This window comes from Musca vetustissima, unplaced genomic scaffold (assembly GCF_032173495.1).
Source record: "Musca vetustissima isolate MV318-11 ecotype Yass unplaced genomic scaffold, APGP_CSIRO_Mvet_v1 utg137912, whole genome shotgun sequence".
Classification (NCBI taxonomy): Eukaryota; Metazoa; Arthropoda; class Insecta; order Diptera; family Muscidae; genus Musca; species Musca vetustissima.
In genome coordinates, this window is record NW_026872404.1 from 68899 (window position 1) to 82219 (window position 13321).

Sequence of the window (13321 nt, forward strand, 5' to 3'; positions counted from 1 at the left end):
GAATTTAATCTCCTGCTAATAAAAATATATTTCAAAGTTTTAGTTATGATTATTTAATATAAATATTATATTAATTCTTAAAGCTTAGACTTAGATATTATAACTTATAATACTATAAATAGTCTCCATCCGCTAAGTTGTGCTCACAGATTGTTCCGTAGTGGGAATAACGCTAATACTAAAGTTTGAAATGTTGAAATCTCTCGAAGATATTGATGTTGAATATCCTCCACCTAACACTCCAATGGAGAACATTTAACACCAATTTCGGTACATCGACACTCCTGACATGGTGAGGACAGCTCGAGTATGATTCGACCCACTCGATACATGCGTCCATAGATATTACAACCGGCTAATTTTAAGATGCCAATTGGATCAATTAAATTATTCAGCGTTGCTGAGCTGCGTGAAGGCAATGATGTTGACACCTCAACATGGCCATGAGAGGTCGTGGTGGTGGTGCTGGTCGTACTGCTGCTGCTCGTACTGAAGGAGGGATGATGATGTTGTGCAGCCATTAATTTGGCATGGTTAACAGATGAAATATGTTCCGCAGAAGACAATGAATATGGATTTTCTGAAGATGAGGAAGATGACGTTCCGGATGATGTTGAGAAATATGGAAGACCATCGTCTGCCGGTCCATTGGCCACTAAAAAGGTTTGACTTGGAATTGCAAATGAAGGCGTTGCTGAATTACGTTTCACTTCAAAGCTGGCATCCATGAAAGGCAATTTGTCAAAAGGTGACATTAAAAATGGATTTGTTGTGGTTGTTGTTGTTGGCGGCGATGGCGATGATGTCGTTGGTGGTGGTGCCTTTGTTTGCAATGATGTTCTCCTCGTTGTTGCTGTCGTTGTCGTCTTCGTTGCAGATGAGTTTGGTAATGCTGTCGGTGGTGGTGTTGTTGTTGTGTGTATTCCAACTTTAGTTGTTGTTGTCTTCTTGGGTCTATTGCCGCCAACCGTTACAGCGCCAGTACGTTTTGTATTTTTGCCAGAGGATTGTGACTCAATATTTGTCCCATTTAATCGATGCTGTGCAGATGATCCCTTCGCCGCATTGGCTGTGGCATTAGCCATTTTTGTTGCCTGAACTGGTATGTTCGTGGGCCTGGAGTTAGGTTTATTGTGATAATGTTGCCTTGTCGGTTTATTGCTTGTTACACGTCGTGTTGCATTCGATGATTTGGTTTTCGTTGAGACTGCGGATGACGCCAATATCTTTGTTTCAGTTGCCGTTGCACTTGGCTGGCCGACAGACACTTTGTTTTTGGTCAATTTCAAGTTCGGTCTGTTAGCATTGTTGGCTGTCGTCGTTGATGTCGAAGTGCTGGTGGCATGGGCAATTGTTTTATTGTTGTTATGCTTGATGACCGGTCTTTTGCTGGCCTTAGTGGTGATTGTTGTTGTTGCTGTGGTTGACGTCGTCAATGTTGTTTGTTTTGCTGTGTCTATTGGTTTTGCTGTTGTTCCAGTGCCTGTCAATGTTGAACCGTCCGTCTTAGTATTGCTGTTTTCCTCTGGCATGTATTTGATGATATCCCCAGCCTTTGGCATAGTCGAATTTCCATCATTTGATTTTTCAGCCTCATCATCATCCTGATGCTCCTCCGTTTGAGACTTATTCATGGCATTTTCGGCATGGTTGTTCGCCGTTGTTTTTCCTGTTGTGGTTTGTTTGTCACTCATGTCTTGTGTAACTTTTTTGCTGTTATCTCCAATATCGGTCATTGTGTTCGTTGCCTTCAAATCTACATTATGGAAATGAGCTTCGGCTGCTGATGCTGTTGCCTTGACTGATTGTTCCTCCACATTCATGTCAAAAGAGATTTGTACATTTTCCTTTGATGGCTGTTGAGTGGTTGTGACAATGGTGCTGTTGTAGTTCGATTGGGTAATCAAATTTTTTAGTTTATCCTCGATTAGCGATGTTAGATCCGGTGGCAGTTCAGTGCGAATGACATCTTTGAAGGGATCTGGTGTTGTGATTTCTGCGAAATGGAAAGATGTATTTGAAAATATGAGTTATATTAGGTTTGTGATGAATAATAATATAATAAAATGGAAGGCAATGAAAACAATATATGTATTAAATTGCTTTTTACAACATAAGTCTTTGTTCTTTAATCACTACACGGAAATTACACGTATAAGCAAGAGTTTCTGGAACCGTTATCAGAATTTTGAAAATTCTGGAAATGATTCTATTTTTACTAAATATAGGTCCAAATATTGAGCCTATCAATCTGTGCCAAAGATCAAAACCTAAAAAAATAGAAATCTCACACAAAGAGTTTTTCGTCCAATCTGATACGGAGTCGGACAAACATTGGGTTGATACAGAGTTTATTTTTTCGAATGGTGGTTTTTACGTTTTGGCTGCTGTAGTTATGTGTGCAGATTAAGCCTCTCGGTACAACGTAGAAAAATGAAAATCCAACCAATTCATACTCAGAGTAACCGATGATTGGCTACTTCGTCCCATGAAAATTGTCCAATGATTGGTAATTTCGGCCCATTATTATGCTACTAATTTAAGAGAATTCCGTTTAAAAATTCAGTGTTGGACCGAAAATCGCATTTTCGTTCCATTTTCAGAATTTTTACGTTTTTTTTCGAACAGTTACATAATATCTGAGAAAGAATAAAATTTAATTAGCGTATTTTCCCTTACGCCATATCTGTAAATTTGGGATCAGTTCGAGCGTCCGTTTCCCCTTCCATCTCCCTAAGAATATATCTTTGTGTGAGAAGCAATAGTTTGGGGTTTCGCATTATTAGTTAAAACCCATGGGCACCAACCAGGTAATGGTCTGGCATATATTTTGGATTCGCCAATGTTCAGGGATAATGGTCCTTCATACGATGGTTACCATAAATCTAAGCATAGTATTAATGAACAAGTTTCCTAGATTTTGACCACACGGGATTCTTTATTCGGTGTAAATTATTTTACCATATCGGATACCCCATTTGCTTCAATGAAATTTAAGATATTTAACCAGAAAATAAATATTAAAATATTACGCACTTTGAATCAAATTGGATATTCCATTCACTAGATATGTGATTTAAAAAATGTCAAAATGTAGAAATGGGCCGATTGGGGTATTCCGTTAACTTCATACCACATTTAAACATTTTCCAAATGGCAATGTTTGGGGAAACGTCTTAATGATTTTTTTTCAGCTTTGTCTAAAATTTTGGCACTTTGTGGAATTGTAAGAAAGCACAAGATTCAGTTGTTATGCAGACATTCATTTCAGGCTCACATGGAATATTTAATTCGAGTGGGCATATGTTTCGGAAAGAATAAGAGCCATCAAATGTTATATATACGTCCGAAAGCATTAAGTTTTGCCTCCATTGCTAAGTTTCGAATATGGAGAAGATTTTTTAAATAGTTTCTGATCTTCTTCGTAGCCTAACGTCAAATGCAAACACGGTTGAAGTATATCTACAGTGGGCCAAAGTCAAAAGTATTTACATGTTTTTATACCCTCCACCATAGTATGGAGGATATATTAATTTGGTTTTCCCGTTTCTAACTCATCGAAGTTATCATTCCCGACCCTATAAAGTATATATTCCCTCATATTTAACAATGTCCGGCTGTCTTTTGTAATCACTCTAGCCTCTAAACGAATTGAGATAGATCGGCAAAATGTTGCATAGTTTTGTTTTTTACTGCAGGCAGTTAAAGTTCGAAGATTGACTACATCGGTCAAAATTTAGGCATAGCTCCCATATAAAAAAGGTATTTTGGGGTTATTGACCGCATTTTTCGACCGAATAATTTGCTACTTGGTTTGGTTTATTTTTCGTGTAGCAACCATTTTCCGGTATTTTTGGGGTTCATGAGCGCGCTTTTCAAACGAATTCGCTTTAATTCTATATTTAGTAATCGTATATGGTAGCAAATCTCCTTCCCAACAATTTAACTTTTTAAATTGTTCTTTTTAGAAAGACTACTTTCTGGCCCATAAAGTTTCACCGATACGATGTTTGATTATTCGTTCAAGAAATTTTCAGTTATATCCAGTTATAGGATTTTGAAGAATAGTCGCCTTTTGCGTTGCTTATTAGATCAAAGTTTTGTTTTTTCATCGCTAAGGAAAAATACCCGGCATTAGGCATTAGTTGTATAGTGAAGCATCCGGTCGTATTATTGGAATGTCTTTGATGACTTCGAGCGGTATACCGTCACGAGACGAGTTTCAACTGCCTCCTGCCGGGCATTTCGTTGCCCTGCTGCCTCTTACCCTGTACATATATTGAATGAACTAAATCGTTCATTTCTGAGTTCATTGATCAATCGATCATCATTCATTTAGTTCATTGATCGATAATAGACAATGATGCGAGGAGGAATTGTTCAACTCGTTCGCGAAATAAAGAAAACAAATCTGTAATTTCATGGTCAGGCACAATTTTGTTCCTGAAGCGATATGATTTTTTCGTACGCTCCGCTAAAGGAACTAGTTCATTTTAGTTCAAACGGTCATTCAGTTTATGAACGGGATAATATAGATGAAGGATTGTATAAAAAAAGTAGGTCAATGAAAGCAAAAATTATCGACTGGAGTAAAAGGAACCACCGATTGCTTTTTTGGCGGTAATGTCTAACAAACTAGTTCGTTCCGGATTTCTTCTGAGAATTATTCATTCACAAATCAATTAACATATATATTTTGAAAGGTCGACTATTATACTTCCGGATTAAATCGGATTAGATTATTGCAAATCTTTACGAGGAGTTTTAACCGAAGTTTCAATTGTTTTGACATAACATTTACATTGACCATAATTTTCGGGTTCACAGAGGATGCAGAATTTCTTGGCAGGAAATTGCCATAATATATGTAGGTTTGGTTATATTCCCCCACTTTTCAATATTTTTTGAATCGACTGACCCTCATATTCCCCTAAACCACTCTGTTTGACCTTTCGGAATTAATGTTGTTTTCACATTTCCAGAGTTACGTTTTTAGGCATACTTTCTTTTGCTACAAACACAATATTTATTGAATCAATTCCTATGGGATTTATAACAACATAATAAATATAAAAGATGTACTTACCTATAACTTTAGTGGTATTTAGGACATCCGCCGATGTAGTAATGTCAATGATATGCTGAGTCACTTGATAACTATCACCAACATTCACACTGACATTATCATGATCATCGTCCAAAATCAATGGGTCCTTGGGTACGAAACCTCCCTCGGTTTTGGTGGGTGGCGAAAAACCCTTGGGTGGTTGTAAGTTTGCAGCGGAGAAATCATATTTGACAAAAGCTGGTGAACCCAAGGTGCCATCAAATTTACCCGGTGGTGATGAAACCAATGAATCGGGGCCTTCAACATTAAATTTGTAAATATATTCCGCCTTACTGCCATCTTCCAAATCTGGATAGAGAGGATATTTTTCCGTTATCGAGGGGTATAAATTGGCATCGTCATATTGATCGTAATCTATGCGCGAAGTTGGTCCCGATCCATGATGATAAAAGTCATAAGAGGGTGGTTTGTTGTGATCTGCCTTAACAGCATCGGTGGGTAGGAAGGGTATTATCTTGAGATTGGGTAAACTTGGTGGTAGCGTATGATCGGTATTTTGATCCAGTGGTTCAGCTTCTAAAATTGTGGGATTTGTTTTGATGACAACTGGTTTTAGGGTGGATGTTGTTATGGTTGGTGGTGCGGAGGTTGTTGTACTTGTTGTTGTTATTACTGTTGTTGGTGATGTGTTGCTGGTAGTTGTTGCCGCTGTGGTGCTGCTTGTTGAGGTGTCTTCTTTTAGCAGACTTTCGGAAATTGGTATTATGGGATTTTTGCTTAAATGCGGTGGGAGGGGTTTAAATGTGGAATTGGTTAATATTTTTGTGGAAATCATGGGAGGTTTTACGGTGAGATTTGCAATTTTGGAATTTATGCGACTATAGGTTTTATCCGTGGGCAGGGGTTTGAAAAATGGCAAAGGTTTGGGGGAAGGTAAATTATTGGTGACAATTTTAACAGGGGGAAGTTTGAGACTTGTTTGATTGTCGGGTTTTGTAAAGTTTTTCGGAGGTTTATCACTTGACAGAATGCCACTTAGGCCATCTAGCAGCACACTTAGTAAATCTGGACCATTATCGGGTTTTATTTCAGGTTTTGTGGTGATATTTTTCACAGGAAGTTTAGGTGGACTTTTTGTCGTTGGCATCTCTGTTTTCAATTCCACCCGCAATTTTGCTGTGGTGCTCTCGGTGGTAATTGGTCTTTTTGTTGTAACATTAGCTGTTGTAATTTTCTTTGTTGTTGCTGTTGTGGGCTTCTTTGTAGTTGTTGTTATCGTCGTCGTAACTTTTGTATTTGTTGCATTTTTAATTTCAAGTTTAGTGGCCTCCGTCGTCTTACTTAACTCTGTTGTTTCACTGAGAGTGGTGGGCAAGGTCTGTGTTGTCTCCTCACCACTCTCGGTTTCCATGGTACTATCCATAGCATCAGTTGTGGTCAAATATAATTTATCCTGGTCCTCAGCTTTAAACACCCCCAAATCATCTTCTTCTTCACCATCATCGGTAACATTGTTACGATCCAATCGGTCAATAGTGGTGGTGCCGGTACTGGTGGTATCATCGAAATCTGTTAGATCCTGAACCGTAGAGGACTCTTTAACATCAATTTTATCCGATACCGTTGATGAAGTTCTTAGATCATCATCATCTGGAGCCAATAACAAATCGACCCATGAGATTCCTGTAGTACTACTACTCGGCGTGGTCTTCTCTTCCGGTTCAGCTTCTTCGGCAGAATTCTCCTCAGCATTGATTTCTGATGGTCCCAACAATAGATCTAATAAACTAATCTCCGTAGTTGATGAAGGTTTCTCCGCGATACTCCCCAATGGTATTGGTGTGGGTGATGGTTGAATCCCTGTCAAATCCATATTATCTTTCAGCATTTGATTATTGTTGTTGTTGTCTATAAATTCCAAACCTTCCCGCAGAGTATCAAAAATACTTTTCTCTGTTGTGGACACCACCACCTCACCGGGTGGCTTAGTTTTCATCGGTTGTTTCTCCACCACCTCTGGATGACGATCGGGTGGATATTGCACAGCAATTTCCGATGGACTTGCCTCTTGATCTTCCTCTTCATCTTTGCCAAATAATAAAGAGAACAGATTAAATTGTCTTGAATTTTGTGAACGGCGATAATCCCGCTGACTACCACAATCATAACTAGAGGGACAACACTGACCCTTCGGTACCACGGGTATGCAATTTCTCAACGCTGGAGCGCATTTCTTCGGTGCACACTTCCTCTGACCACGTATACAAAAACAAATATCACATGGTTTATCCTTGTCGGATTTCATTTTCTGTCCCTCTGCATAGAATTGAGAACCCACTGTGCAACCACGATTTCGTTGAAGTCTTTGTGACATACGTAAATAATGTTTATTGGCCGTTTTACGATAGCGAACCTCCTGCGATGATTTGCCAGTTTGTTTTGTACTGCAATCGTAACGTACCGGGCAACACGTTGAATCGACAAAAATTGGTTTACAACCTTCGAGCGGTAACATACATTTAGGTTTGACACATTTTTCAGTACCACCTGAAATGGAAATTAATGGAAATCATATACTGAAATTGGTATTAATGTATTTTTCGTGGTTTCTTACCAATGCAGTAGCAATAAGTGCAGAGATTTGACGATGACATTGCCGAACCCGATTTGTAGACAGTTCCATTTTTCACACAAACTGAAAAGAAAATAAAATAATTTAATAAATTTGTTAAATCAAATGCTACTTTGTTAATCGAAAATTGTACGTTATATGACAACGTCTTCGATTTGACGTAAATGGAGCATCGAACTCAAAATGTTGGCCGATTTAGACAAAGTTTTGTATTGTGTAGTATATTTAACCTTGAATGGTATAGCTCCTGCATATATTTTCAAATTGCATTAAAAGGTGCACCAGTTATCAGATTTTGTTTAATTTCACAGTTTTCTAATATTCGAAAGCCTATCAGTAGGGGTATTGTTATTAAGCAGAAAATCTCCCTACCATAAATATCATAATTGGACACAATTTAGGGATGGCCCCCATTGGCTAAGTTTTCCAACATAAACAGCCATAATGTAATGTGGGAAGAAAATGTTGTCTACTAAAAATTATCAATATTGGTCCTCTTTTTAAGGTAGCCCCCAAATGATTTTGAATACACAGTCGATTGTGGAGGGTATAAAAAGTTCCGGTCGGCCGAACCGAAAGTCTACTCTTTCATGTTTTTTATGGACGAAAGACTTTCTTTAGGGTTTTTTATAAATAAAACTTTCTTCGGCCAAATATATACAAAGGAATTTCTTATAGACTTCTATAAGGAAACAAGATATTTGTCTTCTGGAATATAAGACCATACTTTGGTATATATTAATGTTCCGATCATTTTAGGATTCTAATATTAGGTTAAGGAAAAAAGAATCCCTTATTATTATATGAACTATTGGACTTTATTTAACATGCCAAACATGCACCATTTTGTTGTATGATTTGTTGCCATTTTTTACTGCATAATGCCTCTCTCATAGAACCTCTGCGCCCTAGATACCAATGTTTTATCATTAAAGCAATTTTACAATTTTACAATGCAAGAAAAAAATGATAATCGCTTGGTGCCAAGTCCGCTCTGTATGGCGGATGCATTAAAACTTCCCAACCAAGCTCCCGAAGTTTCTGGCGAGTCACTGTAGATGTGTGTCCTGGTGGAACACGATACATATCCTGTTCTTCCCGTTTCTGGTCAATTGATATGTTCAAACGGTCCAGTTGTTGGTAGTAGATATTAGAATTTAGCGTTTAGCCATATAACTCATAATAAATCTTCTTCCAGTCCCACCAAATGCGTAGCAGAACCTTCCTGCCCATTAGTCCTAGTTTGGCCACCGTTTGAGGTACTTAATTTGTGATCTATTTCGCATCTCCAGTCACCATCCGTTTAAGAAATGGGTATATCTCATTCCGTTTGACCAAGGCTTCGCAGATGGAAAACTCGATCCATCCTATTTTTTATGTTAATTGTTTTGGCACCAGAACATCGAGCTTCTTTTTAAATACAGCTTTGTGTAAACGTTTTAAAACTGTTTCATGATCGATTTTTAGCTCCTGGGCGATGTTAGGACTGCTAAAATGCGGTCAACTTCGATCATTTCTCATACATGAGACCGATTATCACGAAAAGAGCCATGCTTGTTCCTTGGTCATATCCCATTCTCCGAGTAAAATTTTAAGATGTTTGGTTCGCAATCGTGGTCTGTAGAGCAACCAGAAAAACAAACAAAACCCAGTAAAGAAAGTAGTAAAGTCGGGCTGGGCCGATCATATGATACCCTTCACTACTTGGGGCATATTCTACATATGTAACCTAACAATTTCATGTCATGTCCTTCGAGGAGAATTGACTAACATCAATCCATACGCATACCTTTCTGCGACGTTTGCGAACAATGGGACAAATTTATGTAAATCGATTTATATCACACTTGATATACATTATTCGGTATTCCGCAAAATATGACTACACTAGTTCGAAATATTACTATGCATTATATATATATATATATATATATATACTTAATATCTAAATCTTAACCGATTTTCAGGAAACTCAACACACATCATTCTAGATATAATTCATTACGCTATGCCAAATTTCGTGCAAATCGAGCGATATATAGGAACTTTGGTGCCTCAATTTACCTTAAATCGGACGAAAGTATATATTGGAGCTATATCTAAATCTAACCAGATTTTCTCGAAACTTATATATATATATTTATATATATTCTTGATCAGGGTAAAATTCTAAAACGATTTAGATATTTCAGAATGTTTGTCTGTTTTCAGTGGGTAAAACTATATATATATACATATTCGTTATATGGGGACTACACCAAATTTTCGACATTTTTCAACCGATATGCTTGTAATTTGGCAGATTTCCATTAGGTACGAAATCTGCCTACTAAAAAGCATTAAATTTTGATCACAGTTTTCTACCAAATCCGCTATACTTTGGTATATTGGATTCCTTGTTTGTACCTTTTTGATCAGCGTAAAATTCTATGACGATTTAAGCACGTCCGTCTGTTGGTGTAAATTGAAATTAAATTGTTAACAAAGTACAGGTCGCATTTATAATCCGAATTCGATGAAATTTGATCCAAGGACGAACCCTATTAAAATTGGGAAAAATCGATTCAGATTTACATATAGCTCCCATATATATTTTCGTTCGAATGGTGCACCAAAGTCCTTGAGCCAGATTTAGATATAGCTCCCATATAAATGTTCGTTCAATTTAATGTAAATGGTGCCCCAAACTCCCTATATATCTTTCGATTTGCCCGAAATTTGGCATAACGTACTGAATTGGGCTTAGAGTGATGTCTGTTAAATTTTGTGAAAATCGGTCCAGATTTAGATATAGCTCCTATATATAGTTTCGTCCGAGTTAATGTAAATGGTACACCAAAGTCCGCATATATCTTTCGCTTTGCACGAAATTTGCCATAACGTACGGAATTGAGTCTAGAATGATGTGCGCGGAGTTTCGTGAAAATAGATTCAGATCTATATATATATATATATATATATATATATTCATCCGATTTAACGTAAATAATGTACTAAAGTTCTCATAGTTCAGATATATGGGATATGATGGGAACAAAACGTACTGAAATTAGTATAACCTAACCTGTGACAATTTTCGTTGAAATCGGTTCATATTTGGATATAGCTTCCATATATATTTTCGTCCGATTTTAAGTAAGTGGTGCATAAAACTCATCATGCTTGTCAGGTTGACATGAAATTTTGGACAATGTACAAAATTGAGCATAGAATAACGTAGTTGCGTTTTCTAGAAGAAGTCATAGCCCAACGGATGTGCTATTGATATTTGTTCGAAGTCGATTTACATAATTTTATGGATTGATCAAAGTCGATTTACATTTAGATAAACATCACATATATTAGTTCATCCAATTTCATTTTAATAGTCCAGTTTAATATGCACATAGTGGTGAAGGGTATCATATGTCGGCCCCACCCGACTTTACTACTTTCCTTACTGGTTTTTTAATGTTTCTGGTCGTCAGTATTTTACAATATATTGTGTTTTCGGAGGTTCATTTATTTGTAAAATGCCCTATGTATCCCACCCATTTTTTTTTACATCGGAAGTTCTACCCGGCTAAACTTAACGCTTTTTTCACTTGTGTATATTAAAATAGATGACTGATTTGCTTAAAGTGTTGAGGTTGTCCCTACATAACTGTATTACATCATAGAATGGGGAATATTCTGAACTAGAAATTTTTGCTTATATCCTATAGAGAATGGTAATCGAAGGCAATCTAACCATTTCCATCCGGGTGTACATATATTGGAATCATACTAACGTTAGAGGGTACTGAAATACATACGAAACTAAAAGTTTATGTTCGAAAATACACTATGACGGTCCACATTTAGGTATATCCCCGTATAATAATGCATCCCAATTTTAGGTACTTTAAATGTTAATCCTAGGACCAATATTTCATGGCGTTGCAAACACTTTGGCCCACATAAACGTAAAATACGTACACAGCATATTTGTGTAGGGTATATAAATTCTAAGAATAAATCCGCAACCTATTCCTAATTATGTACTGCTGCATCATTTAATAGCAACTCAACTTCATAAATAATTAATTATAAACAATATCGTTAACACAAATGACAACAAAAACAAAAATGCAGACTAATTAAAAGCCCATTTAACAATGCGAACTAAGCATGCCGCCACTATCAGAGACTCATTAAAGGATGCTACTACAACAGCAACTACGACTACTGACTGTCTGTTTCCCAATATCTTAGGGATAGCTTTTAGCCAGTCCCCTTAAACTTACCATACAAATCCACATCGGTATCGTCGGAACGTCGCTGCAGCATATTGTCATTGACTACACGATCAATTGATTCACGCTCGTAATGATCCAAATAAGCGATAATACGTCGCGTGGCTGGTATCTTGTAGAAGGCATCTAAACGTGCACACGACAGATACGGACAACATGTGTTCTTCTTTTGGACGACGACACAGCCGCGTGGTGGTGGCATCGGCATCTCTGGGCAAACTTTTAAGCGGCAGACCAATGTTTTCTTCGTACACTGACAGTTGAGACATTTCTCGGTTGTGGGAACTAATGATTTGTCCGCGTACCAAGTACCATTGTGGTAACAACCTGTAAGAAGAGAAAGATCGGTAGATAATGAATGAATCTTAAAAAGCTATCAGGAGGTAGAAAGAGGGTTTTTTTCTTTCCTGTAATGGTAGCTGATGTTGATCAGACAACAACGCATCACTTTTGGTCTTGGTTGTTGTGGTGATCGCCCATAGCAGTTACCGTGTATGGCGATGGAGGTGGTGGGATGGGAACTAAATATAAAAATTAGTTTGGTATGTCTTAGCAAAATTACTGCATTTTTAATAAAAAGCAAAACTGTTTCTTCTTTTTCTACAGTGGATCTGCACTGAAAGTGTTACCAAACAATGCCGATAAAGTTATTAAGATAAGACTTCTTGTTAGCAAATGTCGCTAACGTTACCATATACGATGATTGCAAATGGTGTGAATAAAACTTGTACAATATTTAATAAAATAACATGGGAAGATATTTAGAGTTTTTACTTTGGACAATTAGTAGATGTGTGGATAACAATATTTCAAGAATTATGGAGCAATTAATGTATAATTACTTTTACATTAATATGTATGTTACTTTAACGTAGTTCCAAATTTATATGGGTCCTTTTTAGAATTATAGAGGTGGGGTCGCAAAAGGTAGTTTACTAACTTGACTTTACCTACTAATAACCAAATTCCAATATGTGCTTTTTACTTTATGATTGTGATATCGTAACAACATACCATGGACCAGGAACCCATTTTTGTATGACCTTCATCACACTGTGGTACTGGGTATTATGTCTTTGTGTACATGTTTGTAACAGGCAAAACGAATCGAGATAGACCCATGGTTCCTTTTGAGAATATGCAGAGAATTACTTTCTGAGTCAATTTATGCGTGTCTGTCCATCCGTCCGTCCATGTATTTTTGTGACCAAAGTACAGGTCGCATTTATGATCCGATTTGGATGAAATTTGGCACAGATAACTTATTTGACACAAGGAAGAAAATCGGTTCAGATTTAGATATGGCTCCCATATATAGTTTCGTCCGATTTTATGTAAGTGGTGCAC

General features: G+C 37.2%; 1 protein-coding gene across 1 annotated transcript in view; it reads right to left on the reverse strand.

Moving 5' to 3' along the window:
* Positions 1 to 233: 233 nt before the first annotated feature.
* Positions 234 to 13321, reverse strand: part of LOC133338588 (mucin-2) — a 28182-nt gene continuing 15094 nt past the window's right edge. Inside the window, exons 2-7 of the mRNA XM_061530003.1 lie at positions 11966 to 12301; positions 7683 to 7763; positions 6410 to 7615; positions 5087 to 6289; positions 962 to 1996; positions 234 to 892 (exon numbers count right to left, since the gene is read on the reverse strand). Coding sequence (XP_061385987.1) covers positions 234 to 892; positions 962 to 1996; positions 5087 to 6289; positions 6410 to 7615; positions 7683 to 7763; positions 11966 to 12301 — 4520 coding nt within the window. The remainder of the gene's footprint in view (positions 893 to 961; positions 1997 to 5086; positions 6290 to 6409; positions 7616 to 7682; positions 7764 to 11965; positions 12302 to 13321) is intronic.